The 24,933-nt window shown below is 40.2% G+C and overlaps 1 protein-coding gene across 1 annotated transcript; it reads right to left on the bottom strand.

Annotated features, from left to right (window-relative positions):
* Positions 1 to 1,117: 1,117 nt before the first annotated feature.
* Positions 1,118 to 12,622, bottom strand: ZNF485 (zinc finger protein 485). Its single transcript, XM_032877554.1, is given in 6 exon segments — positions 1,118 to 1,510; positions 1,513 to 2,445; positions 9,428 to 9,523; positions 10,126 to 10,252; positions 12,037 to 12,123; positions 12,534 to 12,622. Coding segments are annotated over 5 exon segments (1,335 nt in total). The 5' UTR covers positions 12,070 to 12,123; positions 12,534 to 12,622; the 3' UTR covers positions 1,118 to 1,364.
* Between the last annotated feature and the right edge of the window lie 12,311 nt (positions 12,623 to 24,933).

The following is a 24,933-nucleotide window of genomic DNA, read 5'->3' as shown; positions in this document are numbered from 1 at the left end:
TTATCTCTTTTTGACTATTTGTACTTGTTTTTTCTGACAACTGTATATTCATATTCCAAACCATTTCTCCATTGTGTTTTTATATTACTCTTTTCTTTCCCTAAGATTTATTTATTTATTTTAGAAAGAGTGAGTGCATGGGGGAAGGGAAGAGAGAAAGTTGGGGAGAGAATCTAAAGCAAACTCCCCACTGGGCACAGAACCTGATGCAGCACTTGATCTCAAAACCATGAGATCAAGACCTGAGCTAAAATTAAAAGTAGTACATTTAGGGGTGCCTGGGTGGCTCAGTTATTAAGCAGCTGGCTTTGGCTCAGGTCATGATCCCAGGATCCTGGGATCGAGCCCCACATCGAGCCCCACATTGAGCCCCACATCGTGCTCCCTGCTCAGCGGGGAGTCAGCTTCTCCCTCTCCCCCCCCCCCCCGCTTGTATTCCCTCTCTTGCTGTCTCTCTCCCTCTATGTCAAATAAAGAAATAGAATCTTTAAAAAAAAAAAAAAAAAAGAGTAGTACACTGAACCAACAGCCATCCTGGTGCCCCTGGGATTTTATATTATTCTTATGCATCTTTATGAACTCTTTAGATATTCTAAGTATTATTTGTTATAATATGATGATAATAATATTCTCCCCAAGTCTTGTTCTTTGTATTTTAACATCATGAAGCCTCTGGTCATACAAAAGTTTTTAATTTTTATGTTTTTTTTTTAAGTTTTTATGGTTTCTGAATTCTCTTATTTAGAAAGACCAACTATGTTAAATTATAGAGGATGCATGAAATATATATATATATATATATATATATACATATATATATACACACACACAAATACACGTGTGTGTATGTATGTATATGTATATATACACATATATATATGATTAAATATTTCAAAAAACAAAGCCAAAGTCAAAATTTCACTTCATCATACCAATAAAAACCTTCTCAAAGAAAGCAACTTTTGGACTTTATTTATCAGATCTTTTTGAATACACAGGAAATATATGTATAAATAAAAATAGCTTCATTGTTTTAAATATAAATTAGACCACAATATGTAGATTTTTTTTCAACTTGCGCTCTTAACTTGAACAAGATATCATCTATTTCTATGGCTCTATACAGAGCTCTACCTCATTCTTTTTGCTTCCTTCATAGGGTTCTATAGTAACTATTTCCATGTTGATAGACATCTATGTTCTTCAAATATTTCAGTAGTACAAACTATACTACAGTGAACATCCTCACAAGTGAGAAGTTCTCCAGGATAGAGGCACACAGACTATTTTTCTTAAATGTGTGATTTGTTGGAAGTCTCCTCTTTGATGGTCAAAAGGATTAAACTACTTCTTCATTTACCACACTAACTACCTTTGATGGTTCTTTCTTTGTTATGCATTTTCTTATGTTGTTTAAGGGCCGAACTCTGGGGAAAAGCCTTCCCACATACATTACATTCGTAAGGTTTTTCTCCAGTATGGATTCTCTGGCGTTCAACAAGGCCAGACTATGCCTAAAGGATTTCCCACATTTCTTACAGTAATAGGGCTTTTCTCCAATATGAATTCTCTGATGTCCAATAAGGGTTGAGCTCTTCGTAAAGACTTTCCCACAGTCATTACACTGATAGGGTTTATTTCCACTATGAGTTTTCTGATGTTCGGCAAAGGATGAGCTATACCTGAAAGATTTTCCACATTTACTGCTGTGGTAGGGTTTCTCTCCTGTATGCATTCTTTGATGACTAACAAGAGTGGAGCTCTTCCTAAAAGTTTTTCCACATTCATTACACCGATACGGTTTTTCACCAGTAAGGATTTTCAGATGTTCCAACACAGTTGAGTTATCCCTAAAAGCTCTCCCACATACATTACATTTAAAAGGCTTCTCTCCACTATGTATTCTCTCATGACAAGTAAGAGCTACATTCTGAGCAAAGGCTTTCCCACAGTCATTACATTTGTAGGGTTTCTGACCAGTATGAATTTTCTGATGACATAAAAGGATAGAGTTCTTTCCAAAAGCTTTTCCACATTCATTACATTTATGAGGTTTCTCTCTAGAATGAATTTTCTGATGATTAACAAATGTTGAGTGCTTCTTAAGGAATTTCCTACATTCAGTACATCTATAAGGCTGCTTCTCTGTATGAATTTTATAATGATTTAAAAGAGCAGAACTGCTCATAAAGGCGATCCCACATTCATTACATTTATGGGGTTTCTCACCAGTATGATTTCTCTGGTGGCTAATAAGGGAGGAATTATATTTGAAGACTTTCCCACATTCCTCACATTTATAATGGGCCTTCTCTGTGGAAATTCTGCCCTCCCAGTCCAGGCCTCTTTCCATCACATCACTTCTTGTTTGCTCTCCCAGATCAGATCCTTCAGAAGTATGTTGCTTTAGGGTGGACATCTTTGTTTCAAAGCAATACTCCTGGACTGAAAAAATTGTTTTAATTCAAACATTCGCTATGTTGAAATACTGAAAGTGAGAGCTGCACAGCATAAAAATAATGTTCTATTTTACACAATTAAGGGTTATGTAAAATTAATTCATCCCACTGGTGATTCTTGCTAAGAAAAGATGGCAAGACTAAAGATAAAAGTAAGAGTCTAAAGAAGTGGAAGGAAGTTATATAATAAATATTCTATTTAAATAATGCAAGGAGCATCTAAGAAGTTGGCAGGTTAGGAAGGTCATATAGAAAACACATACCCTGAAAAATAGATGAGAATGTGAGAATAAATACATACTTGGAGAGAAAACCAAATATCCCAAAGCAAACCATGACTGCTAGGGAATATAGCTATAGGGTGGTACATTTGAGAACACTTTAATGTCTCCAAAAACTTAAGAATAACATTTCTCTGAGGATTTAACAGAGAACCAATATTTAATGTCTCAGAGAAAAAAAAAACAGACAAAATATTTAAGGAACAAAAACAGTTCTCAAGAACAAAAAATTTTACGGTAATCTATGTTTTTTAACATATCTTAAAAACAACACACCAAATTGTGACTTTTTTTTTTTTTTTACAAAGTACACACCTATTACCCAAGAGAAAATAGGTAAGACGATTCTGAAAAACTAATGGAGCCAAATTTCTGATAAAACAGTCACTGATCAATTCTTTTACTGAATGAATTTTTTCTTATATACATACATACATATCTATATTTATATCTTTTACTATTTGTATTTATTAGCCTGGGGAGAGATTCCATACATCAGATACTAGAGCTAAGACTTATTTTTTTAGGAAAACTCAAGTTGAAAAGGAAGGCTGGTGAGAAACAGTCCAGACCCTTCAAATGGCCTTTGATGGGATACACATTTAATGTGTAATGGTTAAACCAGAGAAAATTTTTAAGATACTGATTGTAAAGGTAGGTGGAGGCAAATTAGTCATATGAAGAGAAAGAGAAGCATATGGACACTTGTTCTATGACTTGTTCTACCTCTGCAAGGTAGCTTGCAGAGCAGTGAGGAAAAGGAGAGAACACTGGCACTTGTGAGGTATGGGGGTTGGTTAAGCATAAACCCCTACCTCTTGCCATGCTCAAAAATCAATTCTAAGAGGATGATAAATCTAAAAGTAAAAGACAAACAGTAAAACTTCTAGGAGTTAACACAACAGAATGTTCTCATCAACATGGAGAAATGAAAGATTTATTTAAAAGGACACAGAGGGGGCGCCTGGGTGGCTCAGTGGGTTAAGCCTCTGCCTTCGGCTCAGGTCATGATCCCAGGGTGCTGGGATCGAGCCCCGCATCGGGCTCTCTGATCAGCGGGGAGCCTGCTTCCTCCTCTCTCTCTCTGCGTGCCTCTTCTCTGCCTACTTGTGATCTCTCTCTCTGTCCAATAAATAAAAATAAAATCTTTAAAAAATAAAAAAAAATAAAAAAATAAAAATAAAAGGACACAGAGGGGCGCCTGGGTGGCTCAGTGGGTTGGGCCTCTGCCTTCGGCTTGGGTCGTGATCCCAGAGTCCTGGGATTGAGCCCCACATTGGGCTCTCTGCTCAGCGGGGAGCCTGCTTTCCCCTCTCTCTCTGCCTGTCTCTCTGCCTACTTGTGATCTCTGTCTGTCAAATAAATAAATAAATAAATAAAATCTTTTTAAAAAATAAAAAAATAAAAGGACACAAAAAGCACTGACAAGAAAGGGAAAGTGATAAACTAGAGGTCATCAAAATTAAGAACTTCTATTCATCAAAAGACCATTAATAGTGAAAAGCAAACCACAGAGAGAAGGGTGATACTGCATATGTAATCAAGAAAGGATTCTCTGAATAGATACTTCATAAAAGATGATATATAATGGCCTATAAACATTTGAAAATGTCCTTATCCTCATTAAATATAATGGATAAGGATATTAAAACCACAGTGAGATAAACAATACACCCAAAGAATACCTAACTTCAAAAGATTAGCATTATCAAGTGTTGATAAATAAAAAAAAATGAGTACTCTCTCACACTGATGGCAGAAATATAAATGGAACAAACCTTTGAAAACCTATTTGACATTAGTTACTAAAGCTGAATATATGCATATCCCATAAAATAGAAATTCCACTCCTTAGGTATACACCCAAAAGAAACATATCCACACATGAACCAAAAGATAACCTACCTATAAGAATGTTCATAGTAACTCTTAACAGTCAAAAGCTGGAAATATCCCAAATTGCCATCCACATATATGAGATAAGCTATGGAATAGCCATACAATGAATAAAATACTCCAGCAATGGTTTTCAAAGTATGGTTCCCAGCCCAATAGCATCAGCAGCAGCATCACCTGGGAACTTGGTTCCAGCAGCAAGGACAATGAATTAAAGTGGCCAAATAAACTTTAGTGTTAGTTTGGGGGGGTGGAGAGAAGATGGCTAATTATCGGGAGGGATCAACATGTGATTTAGTAGTGTTGCCAATGTTCTTTTCCTTGACGTGAGTGCTGGTTACATAGTAGTGGCTTTAAAAATACTAATTCAGACTGTGTATATATATATTTTTATCAACTTTTCTATATAATGTATTAAATTTTTAAAAATTTTTTTCTTTAAGAAAGAAAAAGGAAGACTAGCTTATGAGTCTCTTAATACTTTGTCAGAGTAATCAAAACACAAAGTGCAAAATATCTAATAATCATGAAAACCATATCAGAATCTACTGAATACAACCAAAACACTGTACAAAAGCTGAAAGCTTTAAATATATATATTACATAAACAAGAATGAAAATAAATGAATTTAAGTAAACAATGTTAGAAAAGGTAAGTAAACCTAAGAAAACTAAAAGGAAAAGGAGTTAAATATTAAAAAATGGAATATAATAATAGATAAATACATCTAAGAGCTCTTTAAAAAAGCAAAAGTGTTAATAAATCTTAAAAAGGCAAATAAATAATGTAAAAAATCAGTAGAAAGTAACCATAAACGTAGAGGATATTACAAAATGAATCAGAGGAGTGCCTGGCTGGCTCAGTTGGAAGAACACATGACTCTTGATCTCAGGGTCATGAGTTTAAGCCCTGCGCTGGATATAGAGGTTACTTTAAAAAATAAATAAACTTTTAAAAAATAAATAAATAAAAATCAAAAAGATTCATAAAGGCAGGGTACCTGGGTGGTTCACTCAGTTAAGTGTCTACCTTCAGCTCAGGCCATGATCCCAGGGTTCTGGGATCAAGCCCCATGTTGGTCTCCCTGGTCATCAGGGAATCTGCTTCTCCCTCTTCCTCTGCCCCTCCCCTCAGCATGTCCCCTACCAACCCATCTTAAATAAATAAATACAATTTTTAGGGGCGCCTGGGTGGCTCAGTGGGTTAAGCCGCTGCCTTCGGCTCAGGTCATGATCTCAGGGTCCTGGGATCGAGTCCCACATCGGGCTCTCTGCTCAGCAGGGAGCCTGTTTCCCTCTCTCTCTCTCTCTGCCTGCCTCTCCATCTACTTGTGATCTCTCTCTCTCAAATAAATAAATAAAAATCTTAAAAAAAAAAAATTTAAATAAATAAATACAATTTTTAAAAAATCAGAAAGGTACTTTGTTCAAAACTATACAACAAATTTGAGAACTTGAATTACTGGATATTTTTAGGACATTATAAATTACCAAAACTGTTTTGAGAGAGAGCGAAAATCTACTTGGACAAGCTACTATAAAAGAAAGAATATCATCAAATAACTACTCCCCAATTCCTCTCCCCTGAACCTGCCATTAAAAATAAGTAAAAACAAAACAACGGCCAAACTTTCAGGGAACCAGCCATCATGTGAATTAAACTATACCAGAGGATGAAAATAGGAAAGGTTCAAAAAAAATTTTTAAGAGGTATTACAAAACTGGGGCGCCTGGGTGGCTCAGTGGGTTGGGCCTCTGCCTTTGGCTCGGGTCATGATTCCAGAGTCCTGGGATCAAGCCCCACATCAGGCTCTCTGTTCAGTGGGGAGCTTGCTTCCCCCCTCTCTCTGTCTGCCTCTCTGCCTACTTGTGAACTCTCTCTCTCTCATAAATAAATAAATAAATAAATAAATCTTAAAAAAAAAAAGAGAGAGATTACAAAACTGAAATCAAGACCTAATGAAAATGGCCTGACAAGAAAGAAAAATGTAAATAAATTTTTTATAAATATCAATGCAAAAACTTAGATAAAAGATTAGCAAACAGAATCATCTACTAGCATATTTAAAAAATAATGTAATGATGTCATAACCAAGATGGTTCTAATAAGAATGCAAAGTCGTTGGGCGCCTGGGTGGCTCTGTTGGTTAAGCGACTGCTTTCAGCTCAGGTCATGATCCTGGAGTCCCGGGATCGAGTCCCGCATCGGGCTCCCAGCTCCACGGGGAGTCTGCTTCTCTCTCTGACCTTCTCCTCGCTCATATTCTCTCTCTCTCAAATAAATAAATAAAGTATTAAAAAAAAAAAGAATGCAAAGTCGTTAAGATAATTGAAGGTAAAATTTACCGTATTAACAGATCAAAAGGGAAAAGAAAGATATTATCTTCACACAGGCTGAAAGGCACTTGATAAAATTCAATGTCCATGGGGCACCTGGGTGGCTCAGTTGTTAAAGCCAGAGGCTTTAGGTCATGATCTCAGAGTCCTGGGATTGAGCCCGCATCGGGCTCCCTGCTTGGCAAGGAGACTGCTTCCCCCCCACCCTCTGCCTGCCTCTCTGCCTACTTGTGATCTCTCTCTGTCAAATAAATAAATAAAATCTTTAAAAAAAAAAATCCAATGTCCATGCTTACTTGAAAAACAGTAATTTCTTAATGAAAGAAGTGAATTAAATACTTCCTTTACATAACATTTATGTATCCCAACCTAATAACCAGTTAAATGGAAGAATTCTAGACACAATCCCATTAAAAAGACTAAAAGAGAAGCATATCCATCATTACCATTATAGTTGACAATACAAAAAAGTCAATATAAAACAAACTTTAAAAAAAATCTACACTCAACCACACTCCTGATAAGAGAAATGCATACTAAATTACAATAAAATAAAAGGTTTTAACTATCAGATTAGCAATTATCAAAAAGTGTTAAGACACTCATGATGAGGTATGATCAGATTGGCATCTGGTATGACAATCATACATTGTCAACAGGAGTATAAATGTATGGATACTAGTATTGTCCACCAATTTAAAAATATACTTACACTTTCACCTATAAATTCTTGTTCTAGAATTTATCCTATAGATTTACTTGTACTTGAGAGAATTGATATGTGTATCAATAATCACTGCACCATTGTTCATAGTCACTATGTCCAATAGGAAACTGAGTATATAAGTTACAGTATAATCTGTAAAATGGAAAACTATACAGCCATTAAAAATAAAACAGCACTCTAAACAATGTAGCTATGTGAAATGATTTCCAAGGTATGACAAAAGCAAGACACAGAATAATGTACAACCATGTACCAAAAAAAAAAAAAAAAGGAATACATGTATATTCTTGCAAAGCATACATTATGTTTGGAAATTTCCACAAGAAATTTATACAAAGATGCCTCTGGGAAGAGGAACTAGATGATTAAGAAAGGTATGTGAAGAAAGCTGCATACCATTTGAACGACCTGAATTTTATACCATACGCATTTCTAAAACCAATAGAGTGGAATATGCAAAAAAAGAGGGGAAACTGTGAAACATGGAATGGTTGTGGAATCTTTGTATAAAGATTTATTAGTCTGCCAAATGGATGGAAGAAATGTCAAAGGAAACACTGCTAGCTTTTACTACATATCTAAATTCTAAACATCTTATATCAAAAAATACCAAAATCAAAACAGAAAGAACAAAGAAGGAAGACTGAGTTACTACTGTTACCCTATAAAGAATCTACACAGTGGTGCCTGGGTCATTCAGTCAGTTAAGTATCTGCCTTGGGCTCAAGTCATGATCTCATGGTCCTGGGATCAGCCCGGAGTCAGTCCTCCTGCTCAGCAGAGAGTCTGCTTCTCCCTCTCCTTCTGCCCTTCCCCCCTGCTCATGCTCTCTCTCTCTCAAATGAATAAATAAAATCTTTTTGAAAAAAAGAATCTACACAAAAACTTAGGAAAAACACATTAAATGTAGTAAGAACAAAAAGAATTACTGAAAAGCATTAAAAAACAAAACAAAACCAAAAACCTAGGTTAAACAGACTGTGCATCCTTGGTATGTTCCATGAAATACAGTTATAAAAGTTTCTCTAAGGATGATATAGACAAAATAACAGAGTTTTTTAAAAAAGGAATATTGGCAGGATAAATATTTTAGGTGAAAGAAACATCCATGTTTAAAGATTTTGAAATGAATTATGACATGAAGAAAGTGACATACAGAAATTTATGCAGAGTATATGTAAAAAAAAAAAAATGAGAGTCAAGAGCAAAGGGTAACAGAGAAAAATACCACAAGGGAAGAAAATGCTTCCCCATCAGTTTGTTTGCCAAAAATAGTAATTATCTGATAGTAGGAAACTATGCTTACACTCAGAATCTGCCACTGCCACGATATAATTAGAGATAATGGATATTAAAACTAGAAAGGGATATAGAGTCATTTATTAAGTTAATCATGACAGAAATTGAAAGGAATTGAGAATGGACAAAAGATAAAAACAAAGTATTGCCTGAAAATGGGGAGAGAAAACACAAAGAAACTGAGGATTTCAGAGCAAGAGGTCGTGAGCCTGAAGCCCTTAAGAAGGGAGCTCCTCTCCATAGAAATGAAGAGAAAAAATGGCAAGTCATTTGATACGACAGTGACATTTAAAAGAGGAAACTTGTGTCAAGTACCCCAGCCTTGCTGCCCAGACATGGGCCCTCTAAGATGAGCCTTCTCACCAAGAACCCTTCCTCACCATTCAGTGTGTTCAGCTACTGCTTGAAATGGTTCCCACTTCACTCACCAGAACAAGTATTTGATGGAATCTGTTGTACTTCCATCCATGGCTCTGCCCCTTGCTCCAGCTGAGTGATGAGTTTGGGTTTGGAAGAGAGAAGGCCTGTTTATAGAGAAAGAAAAGGAATGCTACTGTGGTTATGAGCAAAAGCAGCTATTCCAGACCTCAATCTCACGGAGGTCTCCATGTCAGGAAGGATACCACCCTCTGTGGTATCAGGATGTCCAAATCATGTAGTTATAGACACAAACATCGAAAAATTTAGATAACTGGCCTAGACTGCCCACAATGCTGCCATCTTAAACTCTATGCCTCTGACTTTCTGAGGGACACAATGAGCATTAACTCCAGTCTCAAAGCCCATGCTAAAAACAAACAAAACCTCCTATTTAAGATCTTTAAATACGTATATACCTTGTGAAAACCCACAGTTGCCCAGGAACTCAAATTTTGAGTTAAAAAGACATCCTTACGGGGCACCTGGGTGGTTCAGTCGATTAAGCATCTGCCTTCAGCTCAGGTCATAATCCTGGGGTCCTGGGATGCCTGGGGCTCCCTGTTCAGTGGGGAGTCTGCTTCTCCCTCTCCCTCTGCCCCTCTCCCCCTTGCTCACATGCATACATGCTGATGCTCTCTCTCTCAAATAAATAAAGTCTTTAAAAAAAAATAAATAAAGTCTTTAAAAAAAAAAAAGACACTCTTACCCACAGACACCAGATTCCCATAGTTTTCCAGCATCACATCCCTATACAGGGTCTGCTGAGTGGTATCCAGGTGTTTCCATTCAAACTGGGTAAAGGTCACAGCAACATCCCCAAATGTCAGTGATCCCTGAAAAATCTAACCCAATTCTGCGCATCCAGGAACTGTTTACACCCTTGACCCCGAAGTAGGGAACCAGGAAGTCCTCACTGGAAAAGGAAAGCTACCCGTTCAAGGCCAGCTTCTGATATTCCAGATTGTTTATGCAGAGGGAAGTGGAACACAGTTAATAAAAGGATCAAGGGGGCTCAGAAAGCAGACTCACTACACACGAACAACAAAATTAGAAGATAAGAAGCTGGAAAATCCAGCCAGGTATAAAAGGAGGTCATGGCCCCTCATCTGAACCACACTGGGCTCCTCCTGCTCTTCCAACACACCTATCATGCTCCTTCCTCTAGGCCTGGCATTTGCTCATCCCTCATTTTGTAGATCTTTACTTCAATGTCACTTCATCAGAAAGTTCTTTTCTCCCATTCTCTACCACCTTCTATCCCATGAACCACTTCACTTGCTTCACAGGATTTCTCCCTTCCTGGCAGGTCAGATTTATTGTCAGTATCATCTATAATGTGAGCTGCGGGAGGTTAGGGACCACTTGGGTCACTGCTGTCTCACCAGCCTAAAATACTGGCTGGCACATTTCGGAAGTGTCCAAGGATTTGTCAATCAACAAATGAACTGAAACTCCAAAAGACATGTAGAGTAAAACTGGCTTTATCCTAGAATTTACTGATAAATAATATAAATTATATATATTACATAATATATATAGATAGATATAGACATATATCTATATAGATATATAGCAACAGCAACTTAATATGTACCAGGCACAATGCTAGCCCTAGGATATACATCATATCTCTGAATTTCTACCATACTATCCATAAAGTAAATCTATTTTATAGCTAAGAACGGTAAGGATCAAAGAGTTGAAAGAATTTGTTCAAGGTCACCAGGCTGGTTGACTACAATATAAAAAGAAGCTATAAAAAATGGCAGACTATGGGGCAAATTGGAAGAAATGGCTATGACATATTAAAAGGAAAAAAAAATGGGTAAACCTAAAAAACACATATGTAAAACGGTTTCAAATGAAATAATTTGAACTGTTAGTGTGATAGAAATATAGGTAATCTTTAATTATTTAAATTTTCTGTTACTCTTAATTTGTACAATACTCAAATATGTATTCCTCCCTGCCAACTTCTGAAAATCCTTCAAAACCCAGTTTTCTCCAGGATAAGGGCAAACTCCAGCCTGGCATTCTAGGCCACAAATATTTCAAATTTCTCTGGGACCATTTAGATGTAATGGCTTCACTCATGTCTTAGCCTTCCCCTAGTCACCCCAACTTCTACAATTATGCAAGCTTCATTTAATCTTCAGGAAGAACTAAAAGGATTACTACCACCACCACCACCACCACCCACCCTTTGGATTCCTCTGACCCCTGAACATCAAGAGCACTACCATCACTGTGTCATGTGTATCATTCACTGACACTGCGGCCTCTGCTGTTCTAGGATAAATGAGTGTTTTTCTTCTTCTGTGAGTTGGCAACCCCTCTAGGGCAAGAGCTATACTTTACGTACAAAGTATTCTTCAGCTTCTAGCACTCTAGAAAGCATGGGAAGCAAAGATCTGCTTAGTGAACAACTCTGTCACGGGTAGAGAGGAAATGAGAGAGCAACAGTGGGGAGAGGTATCCTTCTGCACCAGTCCAGGATTGGCTCAGGCAACCTAATTTGGTTCATGTACTGAGAGTGTATCTTCCAGGAAAGAAGCATAAACCCAACTTCACTTGAAAACGGTGTCGATTTCTCAGGAAAAGTTGAAATCAAACTTGCCTGGATTTGGACTCTTGGTAGTCTTGGGGCCATCTGCCTCCTGAACTGTTCTCCCAGGCAAGGGCAAAGAATCCTCAATAAGCCAATCTGGGAAAGAAGAAAGGAAATATGACGAGTCCCTCCGTGTCCTAAACTAGCTAGAACTTTCTGGAAGCTGGACAAGACCAGTCCTCCTCCCTCCCTACTCTCAGGTGAGTGAATACGTGAAGGTGGTTAAGGTCAGGGCCGGCTGCCTGGAGTCTGGCCCCGCAGCCAGCTTCAGGCCAAACTCCGGGTGTGAGGGAGTTAGGCAGCTTCGCCAACAAAGGTGGAAAGTCTCACAGGTGACTCAATCCCTGGGCCTTAGTGCAAGCCTTTAAACTTTCGGTCAGGCGCCAGATTAAGGCGCTCACTCGGCAGGGCACCGCGCCTCGGGGTGGGGCCGCGGCCACATGTGCCCGTGCCCTTCTCAGCCACCTCCTTCCAAGGCCGGCCCCCTGAGGAAAAGAGAGGCGCACCGGGTCTCAGTGCCCCAGCCCAGCGACGGCGTTCCAGAACCAAGCTCGGCGGGCTGGGATACGAGGGTGGGCGGTCTGCGCTGCGAGGCCGAGGGCGCGGAAAAACTGCGACCACCTGGAAGGGTACTTGCCACAGAGACCTACAAGCTTGCAGGAGCCCGGCTCTACTCTCGCGGAGGCGGGCAGGGCCGGAAACAGAAGCGTCCGCAGGGGCCTCTGGGAAATGTAGTCTGGGATGCAGTCTAGGCTTTCAGAGTCTCCTTCCTATACCTTTGTCTGCATAGCTTTAAGAGCTTTAAAAAGCTACAGGGCGGAACCCCTGGGTGGCTCAACGGGTTAACCCGCTGCCTTCCGCTCAGGTCACAATCCCCATCCCCGAGTCCAGGGATAGAGTCCCGCCTGGGGCTCCCTGCTGACCAGGGATCCTGCTTCTCCCTCTGCCTGCCGTTCCCCCTTCTTGTGCCCTCTCCCTAGCAAAAATAAATAAATAAATAAAAAGCAATGGGGCCTTGGCTCCTAGGCACCCCCGGCATGGGGGCTTTTTAAAGCTCCCACGTGATTCTAATGTGCTGCCAAGATTGGTACACTAAAAACTTCCTATTTGCTGACATAGACGATGGAACAAGATTGAATCCATTTTTTTTTAAACGTGTTATTTTCTAGGGGGGAAAAAAAGTCCTACTTACAAACTCCAGGAATTTGACAGCTTAGGAAGGAAAATGTATCTCTTTTGTTCAATTAGGACTTTTTATTTGGAAGACTATTTCTCAGAATGGGGCATTTATTCACCAAATTAACAGTGATTAACCAGTGCCCTGCTAAATGCCACTCACTATTCTAGATGCCAAGGACAGAGCACTTGACAAGGACTTCCTCCTTAACCAAACTTTGGTCAGAATCTTCTGCCTGCTTCTTTTCCCTCCCCCTCTGTCCCTGGGCTCATGCTCACTCTCCATCTCAAATAAATAAAGTCTTTTAAAAAAAAAAAAAATTCCCCCACTCTTGATATCTAACCAAATGCTATTCTGCTCTCCCTCCATCTTCATACCTAATCAGTTCGTAGTCATTTTCCATTACTCCCTCACCCTGTCAGTTAGCTATAAATCCCAACTTGTCTCTGTTATATTGGGAGTTAAGTTCAGGCTCTCTTCCATATAGCAATGCAATAAAGTCTTGAATAAACTCTTCTTTGCAAGTTTCAAAAGTTGTCAGTATAATGACAGTGAACAAAACAAATAATGTCCGTCCCCTCAAAGAGCTTACATTCAAATGGACATCTAGAAGAGAGAGAGTCAACAAAATCAAGGTAAAGAGGTGAGAAGATTATTCTTATTCAATATAGAGCTGTAAGGACTGGCCCCTTTGATAATAGATCATATATGCAGAAATCTTTAGGAAGTGAGGTAACAAAAAGAGGAGTGTATCTGTGGGAAGTTAGTTTCAGGCTGATAAAACAGCAGATGCAAAGCCCCTACAGAGTATACTTGGTTTATTTGAGAAACAACAAAAGGTCAATGTGGTAAGAACACTAAAGACACGTAAAGGCTAGATCATGTTTGTCATGATTAGTTTTGCGTCAAGTTTATTGGGCTAAGGGATGCCCAGACAGCTGGTAAAACATTAATTCTGGGTGTGTCTGTGAGAGTGTTTCCTGAAAATATTTACCATTTGAATCAGTAGACTGAGTAAAGAAGATCTACCTTTACCAATATGGACTGGCATCATCCAATCCATTGAGAGGCCAATTGAACAAAAATGTGGAGGAAGCCTGAATTCTCTCTTTCTTCCCAAGCTGAGACATCCATCTTCTCTTGTCCTCAGACATCGGAGCTTCTGGTTCTTAGGCCTTCAGATTCTGGGACTTCCTCCACACACCACCCATCCCTTCACAGGCCTTCAGCCATTAGCTCCCTGGTTCTTGGGCCTTCGGACACAGACGGAATTATACTACCAGCTTTTCTGGTTCTCTAGCTTGTAGATGGCAGATCATGGCACTTAGCCTCTGTAACTAAATAAGCCAACTAATTAACTAATTGATTAATTACTCATATACTATCATTCTGTTTCTCTGGAAGACCCTGACTAATACAATATTGGTCCATTTAGTCCACTGCAAGGACACTGGCTCTTATTATTTTTTTTTAAAGATTTTATTTATTTATTTGACACAGAAAGACACAGAGAGAGAGGGAACACAAGCAGGGGGAGTGGGAGAGGGAGAAGCAGGCTTCCCGCTGAGCATGGAGCCCAATGTGGGCCTCGATCCCAGGACCCTGGGATCATGACCTGAGCCGAAGGCAGACGCATAACGACTGAGCCACCCAGGCGCCCCTGGCTCTTATTTTAAATGAAATAAGAAGCCATCAGAATGTGAGGAACTGGAATCCTTATTCTTTGTTGATAAAATGGTGTGGCCACTTTGGAAAACAGTTTGGCAGTTCCTCAAAACTTTAAACATGGAGTAACCATATCACTCAGTGATACAATTCCCAGATACCTACCAAACAGAAATGAAAATATATATCTAATATATATCTACACAAAAATTTGTACACAAGTGTCCATAGCAGTGTCATTTATAAGTGTCAAAAGTGGGAAAGGCACAAATGTCCATCAACCGGCAAATGGACTAAAAAGTATGGTATATCCAAACAGTGGAATATTTGGTAATAAAAGGAATGAAGTATTTATATATGCTACATAACTGATAAACTTTGAAAATAATACTAAGAGGGTGCCTGGGTGGCTCAGTGGCTTAAAGCCTCTGCCTTCAGCTCACATCATGATTCCAGGGTCCTGGGATTGAACCCCGCATGGGGTTCTCTGCTCACTGGTGAGCCTGCTTCCCTTCCTCTCTCTCTGCCTGCCTCTCTGCCTACTTGTGATCTCTCTCTGTCAAATAAAGAAGTAAAATCTTAAAAAAAAGAACAGAAAAGAAAAGAAAACAATACTAAATAATAAAAGTTGGTCACAAAATACAATATGATTCCATTTAAATGAAATGTCCGGAAAAGGAAACTTCATAGAAACAGGAAATTTAAAACAGGTTTGTAGGGATTGAGGAATGGGGAGTGACTGTTAATGGGTATGAAGTGATGGGGAATGATGAAATGTTTAAAATAGTAATTATATTCCTTTCCTAGGGTTATCATAACAAAGTATCACAAACTTAAGCAATAGAAATTAATTTTCTCAATCTGGAGGCTAGAAGTTCATTATCAAGTGAGGCTGGTTCCCTCTGAGTCTTTGGGTAGAATCCCTCCTTGACTCTCCCCAGCTTCCTGTGGCTACTGTCAATCCAATTTCTTGGCTTTAATTCTCCTATGTGTCTCTGTCTTCATATGGTATTTTCCTCTTACAAAGACAGCTAAATATATTGGATTAAAGCCCACTCTAATGACCTCATCTTAGCTTGATTATATCTACAACAACCCTATTTCCAAATAAGGTTACATTCTGGAATACTGGGCCTTAGGACCTCAAATATGAAGGGGGAGGGTAGGACACAATTTCACCCATAACATTTAGTTTTATGTGTTATGTTTTGTTCCTTAATGTTTTGCCTTTAATGCTCTCTAATTTCTTTTCTTTTATTATTTATTTGACAGATAGAGATCACAAGTAGGCAGAGAGGCCGGCAGACAGAGAGAGAGAGAGAGAGAGAGAGAAAGAGAGAGGAGGAAGCAGGCCCCCCGCCGAGCAGAGAGCCTGATGCGGGGCTGGATCCCAGGACCCTGGGATCATGACCCGAGCCGAAGGCAGAGGCCTTAACCCACTGAGCCACTCAGGCGCCCCCTCTAATTTATTTTTAATGAGGTTCACATCTTATAAGAGAAAGGATCAAATTTAAATTTGTCTCAAATGATTGGATAATCTTTCCAGCACCGTTGAAAAGTCTCTTCTTTCCTCCAGAAATTGAAATGCCATCATTATCTTATGCCACACTATACTGCCTCCCAAACAAAAGTTTGAGAGATTTCTTAACCCATGCTGTTTTTCAGAAGCACAGGGCTCAGCACACTATGTTATGTTAGTTTTAGGTATACAATATAGTGATTCAACAAGTCTATATGCTATGCTCACAAGTGTAGCTACCATCTTTCACCATACAACTATTACAATACCACTGACTGTATTCTCCTTGCTGTACCTTTTATCCTCATGACTTATTGACAAAATATTGAGTGAAAAAAAAATCAGGCTCTAAAACAGCCTGTATAGTATAATCCCATGGGGTATCTCACATAATAATGAGATAATGCCAGAAACGTGCTAGCAAGGGCCTATAGCAAGGTATGACTCACCTTATTCCAAGTTCCATGCTAAATTTGCTACTTGAATTATCTCATTTAATACTTAAAGCAAACCTATGAGGTACGTACAATTGGTACTCTCACTAGCAAAAACTTTTGTTATAAAAATTTCAAAATATGCACAACATAGAAGAATATAACTAGCCTCCCTGTATCCATAACCCAGGTTCACAAATATCAAGATTGCCTGTTTTATTTTATCTGTCAATGTCCTCTCCCCTCTTACTGAACTATTTAATCTATAAGTAATCAGGCATGTATCTTACCTAAGGGCATTATTTTTTACATTGTATGATTGTCACACTTAAAAAATAAGTAATAGGGGCGCCTGGGTGGCTCAGTGGGTTAAAGCCTCTGCCTTCGGCTCAGGTCATGATCCCAGAGTCCTGGGATCGAGCCCCACATCGGGCTCTCTGCTCATCGGGGAGCCTGCTTCCCCCCACCTCTCTGCCTGCCTCTCTACCTACTTGTGATCTCTCTCTCCCTCTCTGTCAAATAAATAAATAAATAATCTTTTTTAAAAAATAAGTAATAATTTGAGAGCCTGAATGTCCAAATGAACAATGGCAAGACCATAAATAAAAACAATCTGTAGCAACTAACCCAGGAAACCAACCCACAATCTACATTAACTAGCCCAGGAAGCCAGCCTGCTTGTAGACTGACTTGTAAGAAATCAAAATATCAGGGCGCCTAGGTGGCTCAGTGGATTAAAGCCTCTGCCTTCGGCTCGGGTCATGATCCCAGGGTCCTGAGATCGAGCCCCACATCGGGCTCTCTGCTCCGCAGGGAGCCTGCTTCCTCCTCTCTCTCTCTCTGCCTGCCTCTCTGCCTACTTGTGATCTCTGTCAGGTAAATAAATAAAATCTTAAAAAAAAAAAAGAAATCAAAATATCATCCCTAGCCATCAGCCCAGGCAGCCAAACTACTAATCACCCCTGAACAGTTAGACCTTAATAACTGACAGTATCCCTTAGTTTTGTCCCCACTTACAATTTAGGATCAATCAGAGAATGCCAAGTATACTACCCTAACCAATCATATAGGATGCCCTCTTCTACTTAGCTACTACAGTTTCCCCTCGCCAACAGCCTGCAATCAGGGCATACCCAAAGCCTTCCCTTTTTTCCATTCTGAAGCTTTACCACTCCACTGCCTTTGAGTCTCTGCCAAAATGCAAGTGATGGTAGCTGACTACTTTGCCATGGCACGCTTTGAATAAATAGCCTTTGCTATTCTCATTTGGTTGGTCTTCATTTTTTCCACAAATTCTTTTATATCTAATATCCAGTCCAAATTTGAATATCTCTAGGTGTCTCATAGATTTCTTTTATACTTGATTTGTTTGACTCAAAGGGGAACCCGTCAAGGCAGGCCTGGGCCCTTATAACATGATGGTAGTAGTCTTTGGAACTTTCTTGCTCTTTGGCAGACAAGTTGTCCCAGGCTTACACTATGCTTTGTCACGAACCAGCCACTTCTCCAAAGAGCCCTGGCTATTTCAGTTTCCTGCAGTCTTTTGGATTCACCTACAAACTAGAGCTTGTGAAGGAGCATGTGGAAACTTAGCCATTTCACTGGTGTTCTCAGCATCCTGCTGGAGTCCACTCAGAGTGGAGTTCTCTTCTTTGTGGACTTCGTTATGTGGTGGCAGTTTGTGTTCTGGTTCCAGGACTCTCACTATCTTGGAACAACTGCTAAAGCCCCATGGTGCTTCAACCCCACCTCTTCTGGGATTTGTGGGGGTACCCTGACTTTGGTTTTATTGAAGATACTGTCTAGTGGGGATGTTTCTTCTTCTTTTTTTAAGATTTTATTTATTTATTTATTTGTCAGGGAGAGAGAGAGAACAAGCCCGGGAAGCAGCAGGCAGAGGGAGAAGCAGGCTACCCGCCCGAGCAAGGAGCCAGGTGTGGAACTCAATCCCAGGAGTCTGGGACCATGACCAGAGCTGAAGTCAGATGCTTGACCAACTGAGCCACCCAGGCATCCTTTTTTGAGCGGGGAGAGGGAGAGTGGATGTTTCTTCTGCTATCCTAGTGACTCAGTCCATTTTTATGAGTGACTTGGGGAAATTAAAAAAACTCTGCTGCTGTAAGGATCTCACCCTGCTCCTCATTTTTTTTAACAGATGAGGAAGGTTTAGAGAGAACCAAATAATGTGGCCTCAGTCTGTTCATATGCAAAAAGTTAATAATCTTTGCTCGCCTACTTCCCAGGACTGTTCTGAGAATTAAACGAGATAAAAGAAATGAAAAGTCAGAGATACAAGGAGAGGGGTGCAACAGGGAGTAAAGTCATACAATCCTGGAGCAGGTCCAAACAGCCTCCCACAGCTCCTCTGTCTCCAAAGGCACGCCTCTAGCATCGCCTGCCCCCTGAAGATCAAAACAGGTAAATTAACTTTTAGCGCCGGGCACTGCGATGCGCCCCTTCTATGCCTTATTTCCTGCAATTCTCACAACAGCCTGAGAGGGGCAGCTTTCACAAGCCTCACTGGAAATCAGCGCTTAGTGACATTGATAAACCCACCCATGGTGTCTGTTTTCTGGTGGCAGAGCCTGTATTTATATCCAAGCAATCTCACGCCACAGCCCCTGCCTTTAGCTGCTCTTGGCATCTGAAGCAGAGAACGTGTGGGTTTTCACAGAAGATGAAGGAAAGACAGAGGACAGAGGAGAAGATGAGCCAGGAGGAGCTGGTAATTGAGCTATTGAGAAGCTCTGTGCATCTATTCTCAGTATCCTCTTTCTCTGAGGTAGGTGGCTAAACTGAAGGCCGGACTAGCACATCTTTTGGGATGGCTTACCAGATTGCGATTACCCACTTAAGAGTCTTTTGAGGCCTTCTTAGAAACATGTTGTTCATCTAGGGTTTCCGGATAAAATACAGGATGCCCAGCAACATTTGGATTTCAGACAAACATTACAAGGGACACACATCTTCTAAAAAAAATTTTTTTTTAAAGTCATTCTTTGGGTATCTGAAATTCTTATTGAGCTGGGCATTTTCATTTGCTAAATCTGGCAACCCAATCTGCCCACTCTGCACAGCTCTTTTCTCTTTTCCATTTCTATCATTCTAATACATCTAAAAAGCCACAGTTTTTTGGTTTAAAGATTTCTAAATCTTCAGGGGTACTCTAGGATACATTTAGCCATGGATTGGGGGTATGTTCCTTAAGTTGTTATGTACTCATTAGTATCCCTTAGTTGGCTGTGCCTGATGTGATATCTTGGAGAAAGTCAACAGGTACAGTCTGAAGGAAGGTGGGAAGTACAGCAACAACAATCAGGATGAAGAGGCTGATGGAGGAGAAGAGAGGATTCATAATGCTGAAAATCGCTAAAACCCTCACCCGCCCCAGTGCTTCTGGAGCCCTGGGGAGAAACAGCATTTTATGCAATGAGGTATACAGAATATACTCGCTGACTGCTTCTGAATGAGTAAGTGCAGGAATCAGGCTGAGGTGCATCTAGCTGGGTGAACACTCTAACAAGAGTTTCCACAGCCCTAGGGCCATCTACCCGCCCCCTAAGTCTCCACCCTTAGCAAGCAACACCAAGAGTCATTTATTACTGGGAAGGACTAACTTCCCTCCTCTCCCCTCCTTGCTTGCCTGGAGGCACTCAACCAATTCTCTTCTTTCTCTGGACTTCAATTCCCAGTCTGAAAAGTGAAGAAGGCTGTATAAGACCCTCCTTAGCGCCCTCTTCATTGCTATGGTTATTTGAGCATATGGCATTTGAGCACACCCTGGGGACAATTTGGGAAACAGACCTGGAGACATTCTTAGAACCATGCAGGGATCCGGACAGAGGGAGCTCTGTGATCCCCTGCTTCAGCCAGGAGCCAACCTGGCTAGGAGAAGGGTTCAAATCCACATAGGAGTCCTAACCTCCCTTTTCCAGCTCCAGTACTGATTTCTCCAGCTTTCCCAGGAGTCCACAGTGACTGGGCCTGCATCTGCCATCATCCTAGTTGACCTGGTATTTCTATGTTGGATTGATCCCCCAGCAGTCTGGATTGGGAGGCAGAGCCCAACAGGTCCAACAAAAGTTCCTTTCTTCATCTCTTTTCTGGCCTATTGTATCTGTGATCTCCTGAAAAGAGGAGGTGACAGACAAATGTGCTATAGTGATAGTGCTTCCAATTCAATACCCAAGGCACTGAGTTTCAATTCTGGCTCTGCCATTTACCAACAGCAGGATCTTGCACAAGTCATAGCCCTTTATCTCTCGTCCTCTGTGCCTTCAGTTTAAGACAAGTGAGGAATAACCCCTATTCCACAGTGCTGTTAACAGGCAAGGATGAACGTTGGGCCCTGAGCCCAATGCAGGGCATCCAGGAGGAAATCAGTAAATGGAAGTCCCTCCACCTTTCTTTCTGTGTCTACCAACCGCTCTCCAGCTGAGGCCTACAGACTGAGTTGCTCCCTGCCTGGTGCCCCTCCAGGTCCCAACCCCACAAAAGGCAGAAGATGTAGACCCCAAATGAAGACCTTGCCAGCTTCCCCCCAGAGCACCTGGCCCTGGCAACATGGAGAGGATCCTGGAAAGGAGGCTTAGCAGGGCCTCAATGGTCTTGGGGGCCACACCACTACTGGCTTTCTCTGGGGTCAGGATTGGAATCAGCTAAGGAGAGATGGAAAAGGGGTACTGGATAGGGGTGGGACAAGACGAAAATAAGATAGAGGGGGAAAAAAAAGCACCATTAGATCATCCACACAGCGGATCATTTGCCTTAGAAAACAGATACAAACATTCCTATGAGCCTCTGTCCCACTGTTTAGGCAAAGGGCTCCTTACCATATTGTGAGGCTACCAAACAGGGCTCAAGAAGGAACACTACTGGGGCGCCTGGGTGGCTCAGTGGGTTAAGCCTCTGCCTTCGGCTCAGGTCATGATCCCAGCGTCCTGGGATCGAGCCCCACATCGGGCTCTCTGCTCAGCAGGGAGCCTGCTTCCCTTCCTATCTCTCTGCCTGCCTCTCTGCCTACTTATGATCTCTGTCAAATAAATAAAAATAAAAAATCTTAAAAAAAAAAAAGAAGGAACACTACTAACAGTTACTCTACATTCATAAATATGACTTGGAAGCAATGAACCTATTCCCTAAAAACCACAGATTACCCCCTCCCATAAAGATAGTCTGAATAGTCAAAACTATTAAAGAAACTGAACTTGTAAAAAAATAAAAAGAAATCTCCAGGCTTACATTGCTTTCACTGGAGAATTGTATCAAATATTTAAAGAAGAACTAACATAAATTTTATGCTATCTACTCCAAAAAATAAGAGGAAATATTTCCCAGCTCATTTTGTAAGGTCATTATTACCCTGATAACCCAAACCAGAGTGTATCAAAACAAAACAAAACTACAGACCAATATCTCATTAATTTAGATGTAATAAGCCTCAACAAAGTATTATCAAACCAAATCCAGCAATGTATAAAAAGGATTATACACCTCGGCCAAGTGGAATTTATTCCATATATGCAAGATTGGTTCAATATATGAAACCCATTAGTATAATCTACCATATCGATACTAAAGAAGAGAAATATTAAGATCATTCAACTGATGTAAGAAAAAGTATTTCAGGGGCACCTAGGTAGCTCAGTTGGTTAAGCATCTGGTTTTGGCTCAGGTCATGATCCCAGAGTCCTGGGATTGAGCTCCCTATTCCTTCAACTCCCTGGTCAGCAGGGAGTCTGCTTTTCCTTCTCCCTCTACCCCTCCCCCAATTCATGCTAGTATGCACACTCTCTCTCTCTCTCAAAAAAACAAAGAAAATCTTTTATTTTTTAAGAAAGAAAAAGAAAAGGCATTTCATAAAATCCAACAACTACTCATGATAACAACACTCAGCAAACTAAGAATAGAAAGGAAATTCCTCAAATTGATAAAGACCTAAAGTAACACCAAACTTAATGTTAAAATCAAATGCCTTCTCCTTGTAACAAACAAGGATGTCTGCTTTCATCACCTTAAGCATCATGGTGCGGGAAATTCTAGCTAGTGCAATAAGTCAGAAAAAAACATAAAGGGGATACAGATTGGAAATAAAGAAGGAAAATTATCTCTATTGATGACATAATTCTCAATGTAAACAATGTCAAAAAAAGCATTTAAAAAAGAAAACCTTCTGGGGTGCCTGGGTGGCTCAGTTGGTTAGGCGACTGCCTTCAGCTTAGGTCATTATCTTGGGAGTCCTGGGATTGAGTACCACATCGGACTTCCAGCTCCATGGGGAGTCTGCTTCTCCCTCTGACCTCCCCTCTCATGCTCTCTCTCACTCAAAAAAAATAAATATAATTTTAAAAAAAAGAAAAGAAAAGAAAACCCTCTGATAACCACTAAGTTCAGCAAGATCACTGGGTCCAGGGGCACCTAAGCAGCTCAGTAGGTTAAGCCTCTGCCTTCAGCTCAGGTCATGATCTCAGGGTCCTGGGATCAAGCCCCGCATTGAGCTCTCTGCTCAGCAGGGGGCCTGCTTCTCCCCTCGAGCGCCCCCCCCCCCGCCCCCCCGCTGCTCTGCCTACCTAATCTCTCTGTGTGTCAAATAAATAAATAAAATCTTCTAAAAAAAAAGGTCACTGGGTCCAAAAGCAACATAAAAATTAATCAATTTTCTATATACTAAACAATAAACATGTGAAAACTGAAATTAAAAATTCAATATCATTTATGATCTTTCCTAAGAAAATTAAATACTTAAGTGTAAACTTAACAAAACATGTACAGAATCTATATCCTGAAAATTATGAAATTCAGTTATGTAAGATACTGCCATTAGAAGAAACTATGTGAAGGACACAGGGACCTCCCTGTACATTTTTTCTGACTTCCTGTGAATCTACAATTATTTCAAAATAAAAAGTTTTAAAAACATATGAACTGAAAAAATTTGGGAATAATAGTGTATTCTCACACAGACAATAATGGGTGAGAATATAAGCACATGCTGTGTATGAATATGGTTGTATGGGAACATGCTGTGAAGGGGTACAGACTGTATTTATGTTATAGTTTGTGTGAATGAGTACAAGGTATATGTTTGTAAGCAGGGTGATCACTGACAGCAGAATGCCATTCAGTATAATCCTAAAGTCCCAGCACCACCCTGGGAAGAAATTCTCCAGGGATCATTCTCCAGGGATTCCAAACTGTGCAGAACATGGTGTGATTATTTTTGTTTCCATAACAACCCCTTCTGAGGCCCCTCAACTCATCCCTACAAACATCTCCTGATATTTTCTAAGTACAATGCACCACATTTCAGTGATAATTATCTTCAACCATACAGAACCCTGGAAAGTTCCTGAAACAGTTTAATCCCCTCTGCCTTCTTGGGGGTTTCCTTGAAAAGGGCTGTCGTTACTGGGTCCCTTTTATAATTGAGAAAACCAAGTCTTGAAGGGGAAAATTACATGGAAACACGGGACCCCCATAAAGGGAGTCAACTGTGGAGAACATGTGCTTTGGAATTTTTTTTTTTAAATTGGATTTGAATCCATACTCTACCTTTACTGTGAAATTGGAAAACTTTTTATGAGACACTGAATATGCTTCTTGAAACTTTTAAAATGTAAAAGCTGCAAAATGGCATCACACTACCTACCCTACTAACTCCCTAAAGTGTATGAAAAAATTACATAAGATCAAGGTAAGGTATTTGGCATATATATGCTAATTATTTGCTTAATTTGTTAAAAGACATAGAACTGGGATTTTCATTGGTATCTGGACAGGCTACCATTCCGGTCTTTCTTCTTCCTCACTACCTCAAGAACATGTTCTTCCAAGTGGGCCTTTTCCTGTTCCAAACAGCAGAGTCTGAGAAGAGCTGTTGCCCTGTTAGTCAGGATGTAAGTCTCAGGTCTGTCCCTATATCCCTTTGTTAACCATCTGACCCTATCTCCCTCCCTAGAACTTTAGGCTGGACTTTTAGATGGTCCCATCCACCCCCACCCTACCCCAGGGGCAGATTTTTAGAGAGAAAAAAAGCACTGCCCTGACAAGAGGCAGTATCTTGGCTTAGCAGGGTTTGCAGTAACAAGTTGAAAGACTTCAGGAAAATTCCA

The sequence above is a fragment of the Lontra canadensis genome, unplaced genomic scaffold (genome assembly GCF_010015895.1).
Source record: "Lontra canadensis isolate GAN:19392208 unplaced genomic scaffold, GSC_riverotter_1.0 scaffold3, whole genome shotgun sequence".
Classification (NCBI taxonomy): domain Eukaryota; kingdom Metazoa; phylum Chordata; class Mammalia; order Carnivora; family Mustelidae; genus Lontra; species Lontra canadensis.
This window is presented reverse-complemented; position numbering and strand designations above follow the sequence as displayed.